This window comes from Phyllostomus discolor, chromosome 1 (genome assembly GCF_004126475.2).
Source record: "Phyllostomus discolor isolate MPI-MPIP mPhyDis1 chromosome 1, mPhyDis1.pri.v3, whole genome shotgun sequence".
Lineage (NCBI taxonomy): Eukaryota > Metazoa > Chordata > Mammalia > Chiroptera > Phyllostomidae > Phyllostomus > Phyllostomus discolor.
Window position 1 is genome coordinate 178,712,641 of NC_040903.2, and position 24,086 is coordinate 178,736,726.

Consider the following 24,086-nt stretch of genomic DNA (forward strand, 5'->3'; position numbering starts at 1 on the left):
TAGTAGTTTATTTGGTGCAATCTTTTGGGTTTTCTATGTACAGCATCTAGTCATTTGCAAATGAAGACAGTTTTACTTCTTTCTTTCCAATTTGGATGCCTTTTATTTCTTCTGTCTGATTGCTGCGATTAGGACTTCCAGTACTATGTTGAACAAGAGAGGTGAAAGTGGACATCCTTGTCTTGTTCCCAATCTTAGGGGAATGCTGTAGTTTTTGCCTATTGAGTATGATGCTGGTGGTGAGTTTGTCATATATGGCCTTTATTATGTCTAGGAATGTTCTCTCTATTCCCACTTTGTGGAGAGTTTTTATCATAAATGGTGGCGGATTTTATCAAATGCTTTTTGGCATCTATTTATATGATCATGTAGTTTTTAACCTTCATTTTGTTTATGTGATGAATCCCATTCATTGATTTATGAATGTTGTACCAACTTTGCAGTCCTGGGATAAATCCCATTTGATCACAGTGTATGATCTTTTTGATGCATTGCTATATTTAGTTTATTAATATTTTGTTGATGATTTTAGCATCTATGTTCATCAGGGATATTGGCCTATAATTTTCTTTTTTTGCAGTGTCTCTATTTGGTTTTGGAATTAGGATAATGCTGACTTTGTAAAATGGTCTTGAAAGCCTCCCTCATCTTGGATTTTTTAAATCATTTGAGAAGGAGATGTGCTAGTTCTTCTTTGAATGTTTGGTAAAATTCACCTGTGAAACCATCCCATCCAGGACTTTTGTTTGTTGGGAGTTTTGATTAGTGTTTCAATTGCAATTTCACTAAGTATAATTTGTCTATTCAGATTCTCTGATTCTTTGTGATTTATTTTTGGAAGATTGTATGATTATTGTATGTTAAATGGAAGTCTGACAATTATGTAATTAAAGAAACCACATCTGTCCAGACTGGTAGGAGGAGTGGAGATGAGAAACAGGCTTGTCCCACATCCATGTGTGGTGGATAACAACTCAGGAGGGATAACTCGGGATCAAGCAGCCCTTGCCCCACTCCAGGTCATCTAGCCCAGGGTTTCAGTGCCAGAAAGGTAAGTCCCCACTACTTCTGGCTGCAAAAACCAGTGGGGACAAAGTTGGTAGAAGAGGAGTCCCAAGCTTTTCTTCTTAAAGAACTCACAGACTTACTCTGACTCACTCTCTGAGCCCCAGCACCAGGGTAGCATATTGAAAGACACCAGTGGCATACAGGAAAGAACTGATATATCTGGCATCAACAAGAGAGCTGGGGGACAGCTTTCTTCTAGACGGAAAGGCAGGCAGAGGCTATTATTCCTTCTACAAACCCTCCCTGAACAGAACAACAGAGGTGGCAGGCAGGTGCCATATCTAAGACTCCATCAACCTAACACTGTTTGCCCCTTTCTGGGGATCCCCTGAGGCTCCACCCCACCCAACTTATGGGCCCACCCAAGGTGTTAATAGAGAATTTTTCATATGAATGGCTGGTCTTGGCTCATGCTTTACAAATTCCTGTATCACTTCAAACAAGCAACAGATGGCCTCAGTGAGCCCCCAGTCCCATACTTCTTGCTAAGTGGCTGCAGGCCAGGTACTAGTATTAGCCAGCCTAGATTCACAGTTAGGTTCATCTGGAATCTCCAAGCCCAGCTGAGCAACAGACAACTCAGGCTGCATTGTAGCTCATGCAGGGTAGCTTCAGGCAGAGCACAGGTAGGGGCTGACTTTGGCCTGCACCACCCTGGAAATCCCAGAGACTTCACACCCAGTAGACAACTACAGACCACATCAGAGCATTACCACCCTGCCCCTATACAGCTGATCCTCCACAAAGGGCAGAGATTGGTGGTCAGTGGTTGTAGGGGACTGGTTTGTTTCAGTCTGGCAAATGTGACTCAGCTCTGTATGGAAAACCTACAGAAGTGAAGTGGTGGGCAGGAGCCAGACCTTCAAACTGAGTTTTCCCGTGGGAATCAGGCCTAGAAAATCCATACTGACTGTTATGGCTTGCTCTTGCTAAAACTCCATCACCCTGATCTAAAACAACAAATGTGTATTGTCTATCTTCAAGGTAATTTCCAAAGCCTGTGTGAATTCTCCCAAGGATAGAGCTAATCAGCTTGTTGCCATTCCCCTCTGCAATTTATTTTCATTCCCTTGACTGTACCTAAAATGTAGACAATAATATGCTATGTAACAGATAATAAATCTTTCTCTGATGTAAGACCCTCGAAAAACAATAAAAGCCTGTCTAGGCAAGGGTCAAGGTGCTCTCCTCTGAAGGGAGTGGCCGAGGCATTCACAGGCACTCTCCCCTTGAGAGAGTAGCCATGTCATCCCCTTTTTCTCCACAGGATTGCTGTCTCCTCTGCATTTATTCTTGTCTCCAGTCACAACAGGCAGACTCTGCTGGCCGGAGTGCGCCACAAGTGGTCACAGACAATCCTTGCAGCCTCCCATTGACCTACCTACCAACAGCAATCAAGTCTCAAGTACAAGAGGAGGGTGTGCCACTGGACCCTACAGGATATCTACTGCATTAGATCACACTACCAAGACAAGAAGTCATGGCAGCTCTACCTAATGCATAGAAACAAACACAGAGAGGCTGCCAAAATGAGGAGACAAAGAAACATGGCCAAAATTAATTAACAGATAAAAACTTCAGGAAAAGAACTAAACAAAAGGGAGATATCAATCTATCAGGTGCAAAGTTCAAAATACTATTATAAGGAATTCAGTGAAGCCCTCAGCAGCTTAAAAAAGATCCAGTCAGAAACAAAGGATACAAACACTACTTGAAATCACCAATATACAGGGAAACAACAGAAGAGGGGATGAAGCTGAGAGTCAAGTCAATGATTTGGAATATAAGGAAGCAAAAATCCACCAATCAAAACAAGAAAAATGAATCTAAAACAATGAGGATATTGTAAGGAACCTCTGGGATAACTTCAAGCATTCCAACATACACACCATAGGAGAGCCAAAAGGAGAAGAGAAAAAGCCAGAAATTAGAAATCGATTTGAAAAAATAATGAAAGAAAACTTTCCTAATTTGGTGAAGGAAATACACATGCAAGTCCAGGAAGCACAGAGAGTCCCAAACAAGATGCATGCAAAGAGGTCCACTCCAAGATACATCATAATTAAAACGTCAAAGGTTAAAGGTAAAGAGAGACTCCTAAAAATAGCAAGAGAAAAGCCATTAGTTATCTCCAGAAGAGTTCCCATAAGACTGTCAGCTGATTTCTGAAAAGGAACTTTGCAGGCTAGAAGGGACTGGCAAGAAATATTCCAAGTCATGAAAAGCAGAGAACTTCAACCAAGATTGTTCTACCCAGAAAAGATATTATCTAGAATTGAAGGGCAGATAAAGTTCTTTCCAGACAAGAAAAAACTAAAGGAGTTCATCATTACCAAACCATTATTATATGAAATGTTAAAGGGACTTATTTAAGAAAAAACACAAAAAATATGAACAATAAAATGGCAATAAACACATATCTATGAACAGTTGATTCTAAAAAACAATCTAAGCAGACAAGAACAGAGACAAAATCATAGATACCAAGAGTGTTTAGATGTTGCCAAAGGGGAGCTGGATATGGTGGAATGGGTGAAGATGTGAAGAGATTACGAAGTACAAATTGGTAGTTACAGAATAGCCATGGGGATGTAAAGTACAGTATAGGAAATGGAGTAGCCAAAGATCTTAAATGTATGACCCATGGACATGAACAATGGTGTGGACTTGCCTGAGGGAATGGGGTGTGCTGGGTGGAGGGGGAAAAGGGGGAAAAATTGGAATAACTGTAATAGCATAATCAATAAAATATAATTTAAAGTACTATTTTCTAAAAATCCTTTGTATTCTTTTGGTATCATTTGTTATTTCTCCTCTTTTATTACTGATTTTATTTATTTGGGTCCTCTCTCTTTTTTTCTTAATGAGTCTGGTTAAAGGTTTGTCAATCTTGTTTATCTTTTCAAAGAACCCGATCTTGGTTTTATTGATCTTTTGTATCATTTTTTAGACCCTTTTATGTCTACTCTGATCTTTATTATTTCTTTCCTTCTACTCACTTTGAGCTATGTTTGTTCCTCTAGTACCTTCAACTGTAAAATTAGATGGTTTATTTGAGCTTTTTCTTGTTTTTAGAGATAGGCCTGTAATGCTATGAATTTCCCTCTTAGGATTGTTTTCTTGGTGTCCCTCAGATTTTGGATTGTTCTGTCAGTTTTATTAGTTACAAAGTATCGTTTGAATTCTTCCTTGATCTCAAATGTTGACCCATTCCCTCCACCAGATTAGGGAAGTTCTCAGTCTTAATTTCTTCAAATGGGTTCTCGATCCCTTGGTCACTCTCTTCTGATATTCCCATGATGCTTATGTTGTTACGCTTTATGTTGTCCAAAATGTTTCTTAAGCTTTCCTCATTAAAAAATTTTTTTTTAAATTTTTTGCTGCTGTGCTGGGTGGTTTTTTCTACCTTGTCTTCCAAATCACTGATTCAGTCCTCTACTTTATTTAACCTATTGTTTATTTCTTCCAGTGCATTATTTATTTCAGATTCAGCACTCTTTATTTCTGGTTTCTATGTCTCTTTTCATGCTGTTGAGTATGCTTACAACCATTACTCTAAACTCTTTATCTGATAAATTTCTTGCCTCCCTTTTATCTAGTTCTTTTTCTGGAGAATTGTCTTCTTTTCATTTGGGGCCTGTTTGTCTTCCCATTTTGTCTGCCTCTTTGTGTTTGTTTCTTTGTATCAGGCAGTTATCTGCAAAGACTCTGGTACAGACCTTTGTCAGATGCTGCTTGTGACTGGCCCTAGGTAACATGTTTGGAGCTATTAGCAATTCAATAGCCGGTGGCTCCTTCTGCTGGGCCTGAGTCTGTGCAGAAGGAATGATGCTGCACTCCAAGGCCAGGTTTTACTAGCATTGAATCTGGTGGAGAGTAGCTATCAGAGCTCTGAGATACCTGCCTTAGTTGTTAAACTTAATCAATCAATGATATAGCCTCAGGCTGTAATCAGCAGCCTGGCTTAAGCTCCACAGAGTGGGGCAGAGTAATTCCTGTGGGCAGGGTTATTGCTTCCCCTCGGGCTGATACCATTCAGAGAGAAGTGCTGTGCCTGAGAAAGATGGCTCCTGCAGCATGGTGAATGACTCAGCACAGTGATCCTGGTGGCTGTTCCTTCAGTTCTACCTCCAGGGCCACCAACCCCAGACTCTCGTCATGTGTCTCCAGTCCATTCTGTCCTCCGTCTGCTAGAGCCCAGGGTAAATAAATGGCTGCAAATGGAGTTTTGTGCACTAGCTCTGTAAGAGGCTGTCTGTGTCTCCAGCTGTCTCTCCCAGGCAGACAGAAATCCCACTGCTTTTCACAGCTAGATGTTACCTGTGTCCCTTTTCTGGCTCTGGTGCTCAAGGCTGTGGAGTCCAGCTTGAGGCTTAGACCCCACAGTTCTCAGGAGGAACCTACCAGCTGCTGAAATATTCCTCTGGAACTTCAGCTGACACCTGTGGGAGCCCAGCCAGCCCTCTCATGACTCCTCCACACTTCCTACCAGTCATGTTGTGATAAAGTAGTTTCTTCTGTCTGTGTGTTTGGTTATAAGGCTTTTTTCCAGCTAGTGTTCGGTTGGTTATTCAGGATGATTTCTCTACAATTTAGTTGTAATCTAGATTTGTCCTGGGAGGAAACTAGGGTAGCTTCCACTTACCCCTCCACCATCTTAGTTCCCCCTCAATTGTTGCAACATATTAGTACACATGGACTTGGGCCTTGGATCCTGTGTCCCCTACTTAGTAGGCTGTGTGGCCTTGAGTAAGTCACAACCTTGCTAAGTTGCAGTTTTCTTATCTGTAAAATGGGGATAATAGTTCTTGCCTCATAAAGGCAGTATGACTCTGGTTTAAAAGCTTTGAAAATAAATAAAACCAGGCTCATAAGGTGGGTCTAGTTTGGGCAACATTGCTATTTTATATTTCAGTACTCAGCATATTAAATAATGTGCTTTCAGGTTAACTTTTTTGTGCTTATAATTGCACTTACATCATCATTCATGCACAGCTCAACTAAAAAAGTCTGTGTCACCCATGAAGATGGCAAAGTGAAATAACGCCACCTCCAAAGCACCCGAACTCCCAAGCATGGCCTTGCCTATGGTTAAATCAGAATTTTATAAGTAAATTATGAACCACAACAAGAACAGAGACCCTAAAGTTGCCAGTGAGAATGTTACTAATTCTGTGACAAAAATGAGGTATTGGGCCCTAACTCACATATACATCATTTGGGGATTTTTAAAAAATGCATAATCTGATTCATTAAGTCAGGAGTAGAGGATCAGATTCTGTGCAGATTTTTAAGTGCAATATTTTGATGTTTTCACACTAAATACCAATGATAAATACAGTGAGACTGTTTGTAAAAGTTCCAAAGTGTATAGAAAACAAGTCACATTTGTAAAATGATTTATTTACATTTTAAGCTCATATTTAAAATTTCTAAGATAGAATGGCTAACATGAAATATACAAGGCCGATATATACACATTAATCTGTATCTGAGAAGATTCCTAGAGCCTAGAGGCTTTAGGTGAACTCAGGTTTTCCTTCACAAAACCAGTGTTCCCTTAAATCGTGCTGTGATGTCTTCCCATAAGAATAAATTTAACATCTTTCAGAAAAACTGAGAAACAGAAAGCTAACTTGGACTTATTATTAAACAGCTATTCATATGCCATAATACCAACTCTATTTTACAGCGTTGAGATGTTTAAATAGGTCCAAACATGATATAATGAGTAAGTTTTAAATATGGAATGCTTTGGTTATTAAGCTTTGACATGGTTTTTGGCTTACTTGTATAATTATATCATTCCAATGAGTCATTCCAGATATCTGTTCAAAACCAGACTTGCTTAATACTATTTAGTACAAAGCACTTAGTCTTCTCTTGACTGGGGATACCTTTAAAATGTTGACAGTAGCAACATATTTCTCTTTTCCTTCACTCAGAAAAAAAAATCACAAAAATAAGAAACTCATTCAACATAAAATCTGCTGTGAAGTCTCATTCATTCATTAAAAAAAGTTCCTCATATTAATATTATCTGCCTTGGGTACTGGTACATTATGGAAATACTAGACCTGTAACAGCTCCTCCGATATCTTGAAAGCCTATGACTTGGTGATCTATTTATGTGAAATATGCTTAAGATTAAATATATCAGAAATGCATTTGAAGCTTCTGGGGAGCATTCACATTTAAAACAGTCTTAAAGTCTGAGTTTACTAAATTTTAGAAAAATAAATAAAATACTATGGTGGTTCTACCACCCCTGCTTCTGGCTTTTCTCCCTTCATAAATATGACTTTAAGAGCCGAGGTTTCTAAAAAGCAGAGGAAAGTGAATAGAACACAAGTTTTACTATCCACATTTTCTTCTTCTTAGTGCAACGTACTATTATCACAAAAGCAAATTCTCTTTCCTTGAAATGAAGATCCCGTCTTCTATGACTTAATTTAAATAACTGTTCTTAGGAAGTCAAAAGATAGTTAAAACCAGTGCTTTTAACAAACAAGCAACTATAAATGTCTATAAAATTACACATAACTTGTGATTTTTTAAAGAGTACTATTATAAAGTCTGAAAGCAATATCTAATCATTTAATTTTAAGTTTAATCTCTTTAAAAGGTCTTCTGTTTTAAAAAAGAAATTTAAAGACTTTATTTTTAGAGAGGAGAAGGAAGGGAAAATGCGAGGGAGAGAAACATTAATTTGTGGCTGCTTCTTGTGAGCCCACTACTGGGGACCTGGCCCACAACCCAGGCTTGTGCCCTGACTGAGAATTGAACTAGCGACCCTTTGCTTTGCAGTCCAGTACTCAATCCACTGAGGCCCACCAGCCAGGGCTAAAAGGTCTTTTAAAAAGCTATAAGCTATAAGCTATATTATCAATTGCCAATTAAATTCCTATTCTAAACTACTTTATAAAAATAAACTGTCACACAAATGTATAAGTTTAAGGTAACTACATTTCTCATGTTGACTTTTCCCCCAATCTTACAAATGCAGTAAAGCAAGAAATTAAGCACCTAGATGTTGGTTAAACAAACTTTCATCTGAGCAGCATCTTGATTTTGGATAAAGGGATTCTAAATGTAGTCTACAGCCTTCCAAAAAGTCATATTCACATTCACTGTACAGGATTTTATACACACACAAATACAGATTTATGAGAAATAAACAAATTAACCTACACTTTTCATAATGTAAAAATTACAACGTGAGCACACACTAAGGTATAAATATTTGAGAAATATTCTTGGTGTTCATTTCTGATGGCAATAACATTGAGTAATATATATATATCACATAAGTATACCATAGACACTTAGTTTATTTATGACCTTAGCCTAGGCCTAACCACAGTTTTAAGTGAAAAAGGTTCTCTGTTAAATCCAAAGCCATGAAAGTAGTTATATTTACTAGCAATGTTTGGAAAAGAAAGATGAGGGAAGGTGTGATAGCAGATATCAAATGCTTTAAAGTGTACTTGTAGGGAAAGATTAAAATTCCCTTTCCAAGAGGAAATCAGAACTTTCTGATAAAGGCTGTCAAGATGTGAAAAGGTTTGCTTAATGAATGGGAACTCCCAGTCCCATAAACAACCATGCCTTGTCAGGGCTCTTGCAGTGAAGACTCCTGTGTTGGCAGCTGGGACATGGAACATGGTTAGGACTGGAGGAGCTCTGAAATTCCTTGATGCAACTCGTATTGAGATTGAGTTTCTGACATATGACTTCTTAGGCAGTTTGCTTCATCTTTTGTTCCTGCCCATAAAGCAGTGTTTAATTTTGCTATTGTACTGCTTGTGAATTAGTGGGTTTGGCCTTCCTGGGATACAGCAAAGTTTATTTTTCTTATCTAATTGCTCTCTCACAAAAACAATTAGATGGCTGTGATGGGCTTCACTTACTAAGTCCTCCACCAACTGCTGGTTGATGTAGGCTACTTTGTAGATTTTACTTGGAGGGTAAAAAAGTTATTGAAACTGCAATGTGTATTGTTCTATAAAGTTCTGTTATTGAGACTAAATGGGAAATGCTACTTGGCACTTCTTTTCCTCAGATGGCATGCCAGTACTTACTTGTCACAGTAAGAAATTCTTATTATCAGATTTGAGGTGTAGAGGAATAGGAAGTATGGAAATTTTGATCTATTTAAACAAACAAGCAAATAACTATTCCATAGTTTGGAAGAGGATTTTAACTGTAAAATCAAGGCCTTTTTTCAGAAGATTACATTCACTAACAGTGTAGAAATAAAAATCTCACTATGGCTCTAAATATAAGACAAATAAATAAGGTCATGAGGTTTATACATTTTAAATTCTTACAGAGGCCCTATGTTATTTCAGGAAGACAGTTTAAAGTATTGTTCCCTGAGTTCTTGAGGCAACCCCAAATGTAATCTCATGAATTCCCAGACTTTTGAGAGAGAAAAACCCACCTGGTGTCCCTCTCTCCCTTCTAAGAGTAGCTGTTCTCCAAAGTGGTCTGTCCAGTGCTTTCCCTATAGTTCAAATTCTTTAAGAATGTAGCTTTATCCATTTTTAGAAGACAAGCTCCCAAGTAAAACTTATAAGAAGGAAAAAGAGGGCTATTTAAAGAAAGTAAAGCTTCAGAATTAGTTAACAGTGCAGCCGAGTAAATCAGTTATTTATCTATAATACATCAAGAGTGGTAATACTGTCAAAGGTCTCAGAAGGTAGAGTTCTACGGATTGTCTTTTTTGACTTCGGTGGTTATTAAGTGCAGTTTCTGTTGCCATGTAGGAAGTCTACAGTTAATTCAAAGAATGAAACTATTAGAAACAGAATGACTTTCCATATTTAAATGTTAAGAAGGCATACATTTGGTTTAAAATAAAGATCAAAACAACAAAACTAGATATCAAACTGAAAATAGCTAGAATTTAACAGTTATTTCAAAAAACTCATTCAAAACTGGTATTTTAAGGTTCTGGAATTGTTTTTAATATCTACCTTCTTGGTGGCTATTAGAATCTTCTTAAAAATTCAAAAGTTGGGAATACTTCAAACAGCGAAATACGTGACTGTTTGCAACTCCCATTAGAGTCTGTTTAGAAAAACTCATTACAGTGAATGAAGACTTCAATTCTGTTGCTGGCAGTCCTAAGTTAGGCTTAACTTGAAGCCATTAAAGGTTTTTTAACTTAATAATTAAAAAAGAGGTTGACAGAACCTACTGAAATGTCCCACCCATTTCAGTAAAGTGCACAAACACGAGTGTATCCTTTGGCTTTGCTAGGACCTCAGGGGAGGTGTAGAAGTCAATGGTGCTGGTGTCAGATTCCTGACTATATTGCTGAGGCTCGCAATCTTCTCTTCTAGGAGGTAATTTTTCTTCTCGGCTGTTTTTTGTCGCTGTTCAGTCATTTCCAGAGCTTTCAACAACTGGGCATTTTCAACATACAAATCCTTCACCGTTGCATCTGCTTTAGTATTCTTGCAGAGCTAGAAACAGAACCAGAAACATCCTGACTCCATTTCTGTCATTCTCTGAAGTTCAAGTCTGACATATGGACAGTTGTTTACAAAGGCAAATGGCTTCTATCAATTATATTCTCTTACTTTACAATACAGATTTAGTATCAGGCTGGCATCAGAGATACAAGTAGAGCACATCCACTTATTCCAAACTGTTTCTTTATATAATGTTTATGGAGGTCACTGATAAAAAGAACAAACTGATATTTGAGAGTTCAGAAATGAGAAGTGTTTTTCCACCTAAATAAATTAGGTATTATTCCTTTATTCATTCTTGAAAAATATTAAATACTTTTATAACTTAAATTTCTGAGTTGTAGGATGTGAATTGTGTTTAACTTCATTCTTAACAGATGCTTTATCTTCCTATTCATAACTACAACCTACTGACTATTTAAAATGTGGCTCATGTATTATAACAAAGAAATAAGACCTGGGCAGTTACTTTTCCTTAACTCTTCTTCTTTTAACATAGAGCCTTTCTAGAAGATATTTATTCTAATATTGATGGTTAGAATATATAGTTTAGGATAGGGTGGGAAAACTTGTCAGCAGCCTTTGAGTAATTTTATTATTGTTTTTGTCAGTATTTTCTAATCCCTCTTTCCTCATTACACCTTTAACTCATTTACACATAATTTCAAGCAGGACAGCTAAAAGTGTAAAGGCTGAGGGGGGATACAGAGTGGCTAACTGATTTATTGGCGTTTCATAGGGCAATGATGAAGCCCAGAATGTAGATGACTGTCAGGTGTAACATACTAGCCTACTTTCTATTGAACTGTTCTAATACAACTTTTTCCCCCTCCCTCCCTTCCATTAAAAGATACTTTGATGGTTCTTTATCATCTAAGGAATGAAATTCAAACTCCACAGCATGTTAGGCCTCTACTGCCAGCTCCTCCCTGTCTTTCTAGTTTCTCCTCCTGCTTCTCCCAGGAGAAGCCAACCCTACAGTGTTATGCCAAACTATTAATGCCAAAGTGTTTGCAGATGTCCATGCCCCAAATATTGTCATAACTGCATGATGTTTCCATAGCGTAGAATGCCCCTACATTTCTTTACCTGTTAAAACCTTACTCAACGCACAATACTAGGTTTAAGAGGCCTTTAGGAAACTTTCTTTAAACTCTTTGGGTTGCAACAAGTATTCCTTCTCATATTCCCCTCTACTGAAAATAGTGGACCCCATTTTCTTTATTTTTGAAATTATTACTGGCCAAATGCTCAATACTTTAGAGGTGAACTATACTACATGTGGGCAGCAATTTTATTTCGTTCACTGCTGTACCTCTAGTGCTTACAATAGGACCTGGCACATAGTAACTATGTACTGAATAAGTTAATGATTAAAGGGTTAAATCAATTAAATTTTTTTAATAGGACTTCTTGTTTCCATTCTATATATTAAGATATAGGACAAAGGAAAGCTCCTGTCTACCTCTGAATGAAGACCCTCTCTTGAGATTATTCTTCCTAAATTTTACTTATCTAGAAAACCAGGTTGGGCAACTTCTTCCTGCCAAACCCTACCAGTTCGCCTCAAACTTTCCTAGAAAGTAGCCTTTTTTTGTTGCATGTCTGTTTAGTGGCTGTACATATAATTCCTAAACATGGATGCCACACCTGCCACCAGAAGGTGAAAAGGTCCAGACTACTTAGTGGACAGAGTTCAGGGTCTGGCTTCTAGTTCAAAGCATAGCCTTTTGAATCTGGTTATAACCATAAGGTACTTTTTGAGGTTATCATAGCTGTTGCAAACAGGAAAGCTCAAGTTCTATATATTATCCTCCATTTTTTTTTTACTAATATAAATTTTCTGTTTATTTAAGTAGGACTGTTTCCTGTCTTGGGCCAAAAAAAAAATTTATGACTGTTAACAAATACACATTTCTAAAATTGTGGACAAACATATGCCTTAAAAGAGCTCTAGGAAAAAATAATGTAAAATGCAGAATTCATTTTTTGAAGTGGTATGGGCGAATGTGAATCCTAACTTCTTCTATACATTGATAGTAGAATTTGCCCTTATCGGATAACAGTTAACAAGGTAATGGCAATAAAGGAATGCAAATGAGTTAAAAGTGGAATGTAAGATGGGTGGGTAGAGATGACCTGGGAGTCTCACTTGTTCTTTGAGCTGATTCACTTTCTCCTGAAGAAGCCTTTTAACCAGTTTCAGTTTCTGTTCAACTTCCATCATTCGTTCCTCCATGACAGTTACCAGTTGTTCCTGGTTTTCCTGAAGGAAGAAAACAACACGTATTATCTTTTGAAAATCATGCCACACTGAAGTGAAAACACTAATAGTTTATTTTCCCCATAAGGTGCCTAGGGAAAAGACAGCAAATGTTTGCCTCTGTAACAGGGAGGGTGGATTTCTTATGAAATGGGAGTTCTGAACACTGCATGGGTTGTATGTGTTAGAAAAATAATCCTATCAGAGAAAGAATCAAAGATAAAACAAAAAAGAATCTTACCTCTGTTACCATCTTCCCCTGAGATAAAGCAAAATTCTTAAAACCCACAATTTAATACCTGTGTGCACTTTTAGCAAAATAGGTATCCAAAGTAAGCTAAAAGATGGTTATCAGCCTTCCACCTGTGATTGGGGTCTTTGCAATACTGTGGGCCTCTTAACAACAAAACAAAAACTGAGTTTATTCTAGCCTAACATTTGAACTATGCATATCTCTTTTGTTGTTGTTGTTGTTGTTGTTGTTTTTTGAAATGGCTGATTACTGTGAGGGTGTTAGTGTTTCTTCATGATAATTAGCCTCTTCCTGCCAGTTATTTTATTCATCTGTTTCCAGTTTGACTTGTTCATGTGAAGCAAACGTCGGGCTGGAGGACGCGTTTATCAACTGAACAGATTTAAAATTAAGAATCTTCTCCCCACAAACAACTGAAATAGGGCAGCAAAAGAGACCAGGCTTCTTTTCCTCTCCTCACAGTACAGTGCAAGTGACGGCCCCTCCCCACAGTCCACTAAAATGTTCACATAAGGAATTTTCAATTTTAAAAAATTCTTCAAAAGTTAAGTAGTAAAACTCAGGTGTTAGTGACTGATGGTATAACCAGCCTTTAAAAATCACACAGAATGACCAAACACGAGTTGAAAGCCAATGTATTACAAAATAATAGCATTTATTCAAACATAAAAGAAACTAAACCATGTGATTACTTTGAAGATGAAAATTGTAGTAGGCAAAAGTATAATACAGAAAGTAAATTTCAAGAAATCAGGCTTTGAAAGTATCTAGCTGTTTAAAAAATCCTACCTTTTAGAAGACAGAATGGCTGTTTAAAATTTAAACATAAAATGGAAAGAGCCTGATTTCCACTTGCCTTAAAAAAAAAACAAAGCAAAATAAGAAACAATAACAGCTAACTAATTTAAAGAATAAGGAGCATGGCAAAAGAATGAGGAAAGAGGAAAAACAAAGGCAGTCATATTTAAAATTTATTTTATTGTTTCATCAAGTTTCCTGTCAAAAAAGTATTGTACATCTCATACAAAACAGTATAAATAAACCCTGATTTTCTTCAAATTCCATATAGAAAAGTAGTACCTTTTATTAAAAATAGTTACAACATATGGAATGAGAAAATATATGGAATACATCCTTTCAAGGATCTCAAATCCACACTCTTTAAATGGTATAAATAAAATGATTTCCAAAAAGCTAAAATTTGTGAATTTGATTCATGAATTCTGCCACTTCTACATAAATAAATAAGAGATATAATACTGCAAAGGCATAATAATAATAATAATAATAATAATTTAAAAGAGCACTTGATTCCAAAACATTTCTCAGCTTATGTCTCTGTGTCTGTGTGGTGTGTGTGGGTGTGTGGGTGTGTGCATCTGAGTGTCTGCCATGGTAAGAAATGCCATCAATAGCAGCCCAGTTTTCACAGGTGCCCAATCCTTCTGTAGGAATCTGCATGCACTGCTCGCTGCTCCGGTAGCAAGGCCTAGAGAAAGAAGGCAAGTGGTACACTTCACCCTGATGTCCAGATCATGTTTTTTTGGGAGGAATCTAAATTCACACATTTATAATGCAAGCAATTTTTAAAAGCACACACATTAACACCACATATGCAGGCAACGCAACACAAAGGCAGAAGAAATCATATCACTCCACGCACAGAGACAACGTGCACATTCTAATAATATCCTTAAAACTAGTGTCAGCTCAGTTACAGAAACAGCAGGGCCTGTGGTGGCGTTCTAGTGACAGCAATGAGCAGCCCACCCTGCCGTCTGACTGGAGGAACGTTTTCGTTTTAGTATGAAGATCTTAACCTATTTTTGTCTACCCAAACCTGAAGTAACTGGAATAAATTATTTTTCCAATAATTTGAGATTACTCATTTTTAAACATTTGGGGGGGGGGTTGCTGGGAAGAGCATGCTTTGATAATAGTGTGCCTGAGAAAGCAATGAATAAAATCTTCACCTAGTCATTGGTTTAAAATGTCCAGTAAAAGTGAGGTCAAGGTTTTATAAATCGACTCTAATGAAGAGTTGAAGCATCTAATAGACCACCATCACAGTTTTTATTCAAGAGCTTAATTTTAATATTTGAAAATTGAAGTGGAATGTAGGAAGTTTCTAAAAACATGGATTTTAAAGCACAAAAGGAAAACATTCTTAAAGGCTTTGTTGGAAAGAAAATGGCAGAAGTACATCATGACAAAGCATAGAGATACATGTTAGGAGAGGAAAAGAGAACTGCTCTGATGTATAATTATAGTGTGAATGTGACTTTGCAAAGCCACTTTGAGGGGCTTACAGAAAAAGAGTCGGGAAATTCCTTATCAAATGTCAACTGAGAAGCAAAGTACTTGAAAATAGAAAAGCATCCAAGCCAGAAAGAATTAATTTATAATTCTACAAACTAAGGAGTATTTGTAATTTTATTTCTAATGCTGAATAAACTAAATGCACAAGACCAGAGAGTTAAGAGACTTCTGAACAAGGATGATTATGAGTGAAGCACTAAAGAGAATAACTATTTGAAAACCTAGGTAATATAAGGTGTCTGGTAGTGACCTGGGATAATGCAAATTCAGAAGGGAGGGGAAGCTCTTTATTATCTTAAAAATGATTTTTTATATGATGTAGTTTGAAAAACTCTAAGTGAACTATGTCAACTAAAAAGTCACTGACTATACATTGGACTCTGTTAGTTGTGAAAAGTCCCTAGTTGTGCATTCCATGGAACTCAGCAGGCCGCATGCCTCTGGTACAAGAAAACCCAGGAAGCTTTGTTAGTAATGCATGTCCTAGAACTGCACTTGAATTCTGTAATACTTTTGGCATCAGACAAGACTGTGCACTACCTACAAGTTATCCTGATACTTTATCATCAATTACGAATATGCAAAGGAGACCCAGAGCACTTAAGTACCCAGCTTAGAAGCTGAGGACTCAAAAGCAGCACTGCAAAAAACAAAAGAAAAAAGGCACTGCAGTTCTGACAGAAGATTTACATTCGTTATCTCCACCTTTCAACTGGTATAGCTTCAAATAAACAGGTAAAATAATTAGACGGTCTGAGTTTCTGTTAAAGGAAAACAAGAGCCTCATACCTGTGGTGTGTTAGTTTCGGAGGTTCTGTTTTCAGGTTCCTCCTGCAGGTGCTGGTTCATCCTTTCTGCCTGCAGCAGCTGGTGTTGAAGCTGCAGAAAATGCTCCCTGGGCACCATTGGACAGGCTTGCTGCTGGAGCAGCTGCAGATCCCAAGCGTGAGGGGATGGGCTAAGCATCACAGTGGACCTCAGGTGCTGCATCTGGAGGACAAGGGCAAAGCCCTGATCAGCTGCAGCGCCTTCAAACACACACCTTACCTTGAAAGTGTTAAGCAGAGAGTAATGAAGCCTGACTCCCTGACAACCTGCAAGTCAGTATAGCGCATGGGTCTGGGTAAGGAGTAAATGGGAAGAATCATTTTGCTTGGGAGATAATATAATTAATGAATCAGTAGTCCTTCTTAAAAGTTTAGACTGTAAATTGTTCTTCCTCACTCTTGAGTGAGTATAAGGGTATGGGGTACATGATGTACATAATGTCTGAATTCTATTTCATTTTTTTCCTTAACACTTAGACAGGGGTGTCAAACTCATTTTCACCGGGGGCCACATCAGCCTCGTGGTTACCTTCAAAGGGCCAAATGTAATTTTAGGACTGTATAAATGTAACTATTCCTTAACAGTTAAGCGAGAGCTTGGCACTGCCGCCAGGTAGAAACAAGGTGGAGGGCAGGATTCAGCCCGCGGGCCCTGTGTTTGCCATCTGTGCACTAGAACATTTAATTATCCCTCTTCAAAAAACAACCACACCAGGGCTGGAGTTCACAAAAGGAAGAGAGTGGTTGTGCTTTAGGGGCTTGCAACTTACCATTCATAAAGATTCTTAAAAGCAAATGTTCAATGGCAATGTATTTTTCAAGTTAGCAATATTTTTTCAAAGAACCTTGCATGTAAAATTATTTTAACCTATCTTAGCTTATCAATGTTAATATTTTTAAATAGCACAGTAAAACAGGCAATTCTGGGGCATAAGGTGATATCCCAGAACACCTGAGAACTGAAGTACACAGAATACAAATATTTGTTCAAGACAATGAGGAGGTGGTATGCATATCACATGCCAGTCAGAGTTGGAGAGAGGAAAAGGAAGAGGAGAATGCACGGCATTTGGCCAGTGAATCATGCCAATTCACATCTGTTGACACATCCAGCAGACACAGGGCTCAATGGAAGGCATGCAACAAACATGAACAAGTACTAATCTCAAGAAGGACCTCCAGGCTTGTGAAAAGGGAAAAGGTCCTCTAAGACACGACTATAATGAAAGGTTATCCAGAAACTTCAGAGCCACTATCCATTTTTGTCAATCTAAATTTTGGGGGTGGGCCATTACCCATTTTGAAATATGTTATAGATTCAGAAAATCCACCACTTTATTTTTAGGAACAAGGAACATGGAGAATTATGATCCCATGATTTTATATCAGTGGGATAGTTTTCATCACATGTCTTCAAATACTGAGTTGTAAATACTGAGGAAAATCCCGATGTAAATGTAAACAGAAACATATTCCACAGTTAAAGCAAAATGAAAATGAATATTGGCTCTTTCCTTAAGTACTTATTAGCTGCTACAGTCAGAAGAAGTGATTACATGTAGAAGGAATTGAATGAGATGTCTCCATGCTATGAAATTCATTGAAAGAGAATGTTCTACCTTCACACACTATCTCAGGCAGAGAACTGCACCCTTCTCTGCTAGTTCCAACCACAGAGTTCTAGGTACAGGTTAGCCACAGACAAAACAAAAACAAAATTGCAGAAGTTATAAAAAGAAGAAAAGTATGAGTTATAAAAAGAGAAAGAGGAGTACAATTTGAGTGTATTATATACCTGAATATGTGTGCTTTAGTCAGTAAGAACTTACAGAGAACCAACAATTACATTGTATATAAATTGTGCAGATATTAAAAGCTTTGGAAGTAGGTGGCGATGGTTCTAGAACATCATGAATGTAATCACCACCACCGAATTGTACACTTAGAAATGGTTAAAATGGCAAATTTTATGCATATACTTATCATGATTTTAAAAATTAATGTAATATACCAAAAACCATTGAAATGTACACTTTAAATAGGTGAATTGTAGTATATGAGTTATATTTCAATAAAACTACTTAAAGAATCCAATTTGTTCAGGTCTATACAGAGTAATAGCTCAGTCTTATTTTCCTGAAGAAAGCTTTGTTAGAATAGTGTATAAGATGTTCTTTTCAGTCTTTCCATTGGAAATTCCTGCTTCTTATTTATTCAGCTCTAGTGCCAAGTACATTCCCTCATCCATTAGTAACTACTTACTATTAGATCAGGAAGAAAAATATGAGGGAAAATTGCTCAGAATGGCTAATAATGTAAAGTAGGGCTGGGAGATAAGGGGGTTTCCAAGGCCAGTGAGAGCAGTGGGAGAACTGGCCGGCTGCCAGTGTTTGGAGAGGCTCTAGTAGTGATGGAGTATATACCCTGTTACTCTTCAGTGTGGTGGTAGACACGGCAACCTTAGATTCAGATTTCTTATTCACTACAGTATATAATTACTTCATCAGAAGAGCGTAACTTCATGTAAACACAGCCTGCAGCTCAAGGTTTTAAACCTTTGAAGCAGTATGAATTCCTATGACATTTATTATATACTGTCAGAGAAAGAAAAAAATGCTTTGGATTTTGCTATTTATAGTTCAGTAACCTCTCTATTAGTGAATAAATCAGAGGACATAAAAGTGACAGAAACCTCAGTGATCATTTAAATGTCAATGTGATATGTTTGCCCATGTTTCATATTTAAAAACCAAGCATCTATTTAAAGTTACCTTTGCATGTGCCCAGCTTCATAAAAATACTTAAACATTTCTCTTCCTTCCGATAATTCCAGCTTAAAAATAACTGTATACATAGTACTTTTTAACAGCACACAAAAAAGGCATTTTCTACTCATACCTCCCTACCTTAGAAAAATTTTACAGGTCATAAACATTGGACTACTATTTCCACCTACCCAAAGCAAAGTATCTCAATGAAATTACAACTTATTAGGGAGGATTTTTACATAAGTTGTTTCATAGCCATCATTGTTCTAAAATACTCAGAGAGCAATCCAGTACACTGAAACCCAGTGTCCGGGCTAACAAGTTTACAAATCCATTTTTGTGTTTAATAGCTGTACCTCTCGCAAGGCAGTGCTGAGTTACTAATGTAATGAACAGTGGCAACACTTGAAAGTTAAACTTCTAAATGCTAGTGTTCTTGAATACATTGCATAGATTTCCTTACTGAAGAGGTTGTTAGAGAGCAGTCATATCTATAAAACACTATATTATGGAAGGCATCAGGAAAACAACCACAGCAAAGGCAAGAGAGCCATGGGTCTCTTGGCTAGTTTTGGACAGTCCCTACACTTGAACAGGTCCTTCCATATCAGGACAGTCAACATCATTCCTTCCTCTGTGAAGCCGTATGAATTCCCATGACTGTGTATTAAGCTAAAATGTCCATCAAACTTGCTAAGATAGACCAAAGAATTCAGCTTGGCAGTGTACTTAGATTTTCACTTTTTTTCATAATATGAATTCAATGTTATGCTAGGCTCTCCCAACAAATGGCTCATTCATGGATTAAAATATTCTTCATAGCTAAGGCCATTTGCTTAAAAGCTTATACCTCCATTAGCTGCTCATCCAGTTTTACTTGTTTCTTTTTCAGGCCTTCGGTTTCCAAATGAATTGTTTCTAATTCTTGTTCAAGGGAATTCATTTGACTGACCTGTTAAAAAACAAACAAAAAATGCCCTTTAAACAAAGCAAAATGAAACTTCCATCTGAGTTGCTCTACTTTATTTTGACAAGTTTACACTAGTCAGAAATCTCAGCTCTTGAAAGAAAGCTGGGTTCATTCCTTGAAGGAAACCAAACAAAATAATTCAGTGCATTTATTACAATTAAGTAATGTAGTTATAATCACCACTCCTCAAGCAGAGCAGATTTCTTAAGGGAGCTGGCTTTCAAACTTCAATGCCACTCACTGTATGAAATACATTTTACCTTGCAACCCAGAAAATATACCCACTCCCACCTGTTATGTTTACATGTATATTAGGTATAAGTACATATGACTGAAGGAAAACTTTCAGAAATAATACTTATCCTTACCATGCACTCATATTTTGTGGTATGTTTTACTAATAAAAAATGCTGATGTTTCCCTAAATCAATTTTATGATTCTCTACTATGGATCTGCAATGGAAAAAACACTATCTTAAGGCAAAGTTTAAAGATTTAAATCTGGGAATAAATCAAACTTGATTTCTATAATTCCTCTCTTAATTTTAAGGATGAAATTTGAAGATTTTATGAGTATCCATTTTTGGAATTCTCTTTATTATAGGAAGAATCTAATGAGCTCAAGAGCACTGGGATTTAATACTAAATAGAAAACATATGACAATATGCTAGAATATTAATTTTTGATTCTACCAGAAGAGATGAAGAGAGTAGCAAGAATTGTTAAACAGAGTGTAGTCTCCCAAGGTATATTTAAATTCACTGTTAAGTTAAAACCTATCATTAGATTTTTCCCTTAGTGAGTAGCTAGATGAAACCCACTATCTTACTTGAGAAGCCTTCTTGAATGTACCTAAAATTAAATGACATTTCAGCTTTAGAGCACACCCATTCTTCTCACTGCAAATGGTCATCATAACTTTGACAAATAATAATAAAATTATGAAATTTTCATAACAAAATAAATGATCATCATTCTTTTTTTAAAAATAAATGAACTTTTTAAAAAGATTTTATTTATTTATTTTTAGAGAGGGGAGGGGGAGAGAGAGAGAGAGAGAGAGAGAGAGAGAGAAACATCAATGTGTGGTTGCTAGGGGTCATGGCCTGCAACCCAGGCATGTACCCTGACTAGGAATCGAACCTGCGATACTTTGGTTCGCAGCCCGAGCTCAATCCACTGAGCTATGCCAGCCAGGGCTAATGATCATCATTCTTGCCAGATTTTTAAACAAACCATAACTTTCAGAAGCGAACAGTGAAAACTGAGTTTTAGTTTAGAAAAAGAAAGAAAAACAAGTAATAACAAGAACTCCCAGAGTAACACGGGCCTAGGACTCTAACTTCATGGAACAAAGAACTGAACTGTGCCACAAAGGTTTAACCACATGGTAGCCAGCCTCCCCGATGGTGCCCCATGATCTCCACCCCCTGGTCTTCACACCCTTGCACGGTCCCCTCCTCTCTCTCCCAGGGTTAGTGTGTATGACCAAGAGAATACAGCAGAAATAATGGTGCTTATCATTTCTGGGACTAGCTTATAAAAGGTATGAAAGCTTCCGTGATGGTGTTTTGGGATGTCTTTCTCTTTTCATTCACTGCCACATCCTGAGAAAGGGCTAGGTGGTGAGGAGCTGAGGCCTCTGACAATGAGTCAGCAGGAAAAGAAGCCTCCTCCTAACAGGTATATGAATGGACCTGGAAGTGGATCCTCTAGTTCCAGTGAAGCCTTCGGATGAATACAGCCCAGGCTGATGTCTGGACTGCAACCTCATGAGACACCCTGAGCCAGAAGCACTCTGCTAAGCTGCTTCTGAATTCCTGACCCACAGAAACTGTGAGACAAATGTTTGTTGTTTTGTTACACAGAAATAGATCATACAGACTTTAAGATGTTCCTCATATATACTTTACTAACTTATAAAGGCTTTGTAATACTAAATAAAGATGAATAACTGTCTTCTTTGTGAAAGCTTAAAGTTAATCGCACCTTTGAACCACCACTCAGTCAAAAAGGAGCACACTGTTTGACAAGATTACCAGAACACAGACGTGAGGAAGAGCAAAAACATGCCACTGCAGTCATTTCCGTGGAAGCACACGGGAAGAAATGCACACTTAGGGACATGTCATAGTCAGAACATAGTAGACACAGTATAAACTCTTAAAAACTCACCTTTCTATTTGTAGGAGATCTTTCCTTTTGAAACTGTTCACACTCTCTCTTTAAGCTCAACTTTTCCTGCTCTGTGGGCTTCACGGTACCTGATGAGTTGAGATGTTTTTGGTGCTTGGTGGGGAGAAGGCTGGATTCCAGTTGACGGACCTAACCAGAACAAACGTAAGAGGAAGACATGCTAATATCATCACCCAGCCAGGAAAAGCAAACCACGAACATAAGGAAAGTTTTTATTCACCACTTGGGTATCATTGTGTTAAAAATACTTTTATCAGTCAAGTCTGCTAGTTTTTAAAGTCTACTTCATTTCTATTTCAAAAAGATCCTTTCTAGGTAAATCTATTTTTAGCCTGGTTGGCTCTAAAAATCCAACACTGTAAGGAACACACAGGGAAGGAGGGGACTTCTGGCCCTACCGAATGCTAGAAGTCAAGGGAACACAGTTCTAGGCACTTTTGCTCTGACATGAGGTCACAGTCCCATCCATTTCACATCTGAAACAACATATTTACATCAACAAAGTTCCATGAGGACAGTGACCACGTCTGTCTTACTTGAGATTACAGCTTCAGGGATAGCATAGTTTGTGGCACACAGTAGGTGCTATCCCTGTGAAAATCTGTGGCTCTTTAGAGAGTTATTCCTTGAAACAGGTGTTTAAGTAAAGGTTAAACAAAGTTGGTCCAGTACTTAGTAGAGGTAAAGAACTTATACATCAACCTAGTGGTTGGAAGAGATGATCTTTAAAGACCATTCTGGCCTCTAAACTTGGAAATAACCTTTGAAAAGGGACACCTTTTCTCTTAAAAGGACTTAGACAAAGAAGATTTGGGTCTTGTTTGGCCACTTTGGTACTACTAGTCTCAACGGCTAGCCTATTTGAAGAAGAATGTATGGTTAACAACTTCCACGAGTCTATATTTTGGATATGAGGATTAAAATAAGATTTTAATGTACTGATAGAACTGCTTATACAAAAATGAATAATATTGTTTAAACATATCAGGATAAATTTTAATGAAAGCAAATGATAAATAAAACATTCTTAAAATAAGTTTGCTGTAAGAGAACACTCAAATCCATACCTTACAACTATTTCCATCACATCAAACATTCATTTTCACATCAAACTAAGCATTTTCAAACATGTGCCACCATGCACATTTCCAGTACCTTCTCTCGGGAGTATGTGAGTTCCGCTTTGGTGTTTTGCACCACAGTTTGGAGTCTCTCGTTCTCTTGCCAAAGCAGCTGTTGTTCCTCATTCCTCAGATGATCCAACTTGTCCCAAGACAGCCGTTGTTGCTGGCTGTGGAATCCTGATGGCTGGCTGGCTACTTCTGGGGCCCCGTTCTTAAGAGAGAGGTGTAGAGTTAAACTTAAAAACAAGCTGATTTCTGGTTTTGAGTGTCATGTTTACCTAATGCCAACAATTCTTAGTAAATGCCTTTCAACTTTCATCTTTGTCTTCTAATGAAAGCAACTGTATGTGTGTATATGTATACACACATGCATATATATGTACGTGTACACACACAGAGATAGATAGAAATAAATACAACACTGTTACTGGGGTTTTACTTAAAAAAAAAAAAAAGGCGTGTAAACGCTTTGTTTAAAACAGTCTTTGGCAAAATACCCCCATCAAGTGTAATAGTAAAGGTGACTGAATAGTCAAGATGACTGCAAGGAAGTCCCAGTTCCACACAGAACACAAGTACAGAGAGACTGGTGGCCTAAAAAACTGCCTCCTTCTTATGAAGTTATGCCTTGAACCCAGATAACTACTCTCTTGGCTAACAGAGGACGCAGAGGGAACTCAGAAATGCATGCTAACTTGAAAGCTTTCACAAGCTCAACTCTGCTTCCATTTTCACACATGCAATCATACCCTTTTTTAGATTCCAAAGCACATGTTGTCCATGTAATTGAGGCCTGAACACAGAAATATACTTTAAGC

General features: G+C 37.6%; 1 protein-coding gene across 11 annotated transcripts in view; it reads right to left on the minus strand.

Moving 5' to 3' along the window:
- Positions 1–8,048: 8,048 nt before the first annotated feature.
- NIN (ninein) overlaps positions 8,049–24,086 on the minus strand; it is a 97,212-nt gene continuing 81,174 nt past the window's right edge. For 8 of the 11 annotated variants that reach the window (XM_036009897.1, XM_036009908.1, XM_036009947.1 and 5 more), the window contains 6 exons: positions 23,300–23,479; positions 22,124–22,273; positions 19,828–19,929; positions 16,172–16,372; positions 12,700–12,813; positions 8,049–10,538 (listed from right to left, as the gene is read on the minus strand). In XM_036009897.1, coding sequence (XP_035865790.1) covers positions 10,329–10,538; positions 12,700–12,813; positions 16,172–16,372; positions 19,828–19,929; positions 22,124–22,273; positions 23,300–23,479 — 957 coding nt within the window. In that variant the 3' untranslated portion in view covers positions 8,049–10,328. Of the gene's footprint in view, positions 10,539–12,686; positions 12,814–14,021; positions 14,553–16,171; positions 16,373–19,827; positions 19,930–22,123; positions 22,274–23,299; positions 23,480–24,086 lie in introns of those variants that run through there. The other 3 variants (XM_036009945.1, XM_036009938.1, XM_036009929.1) reach the window with 2 other exon arrangements.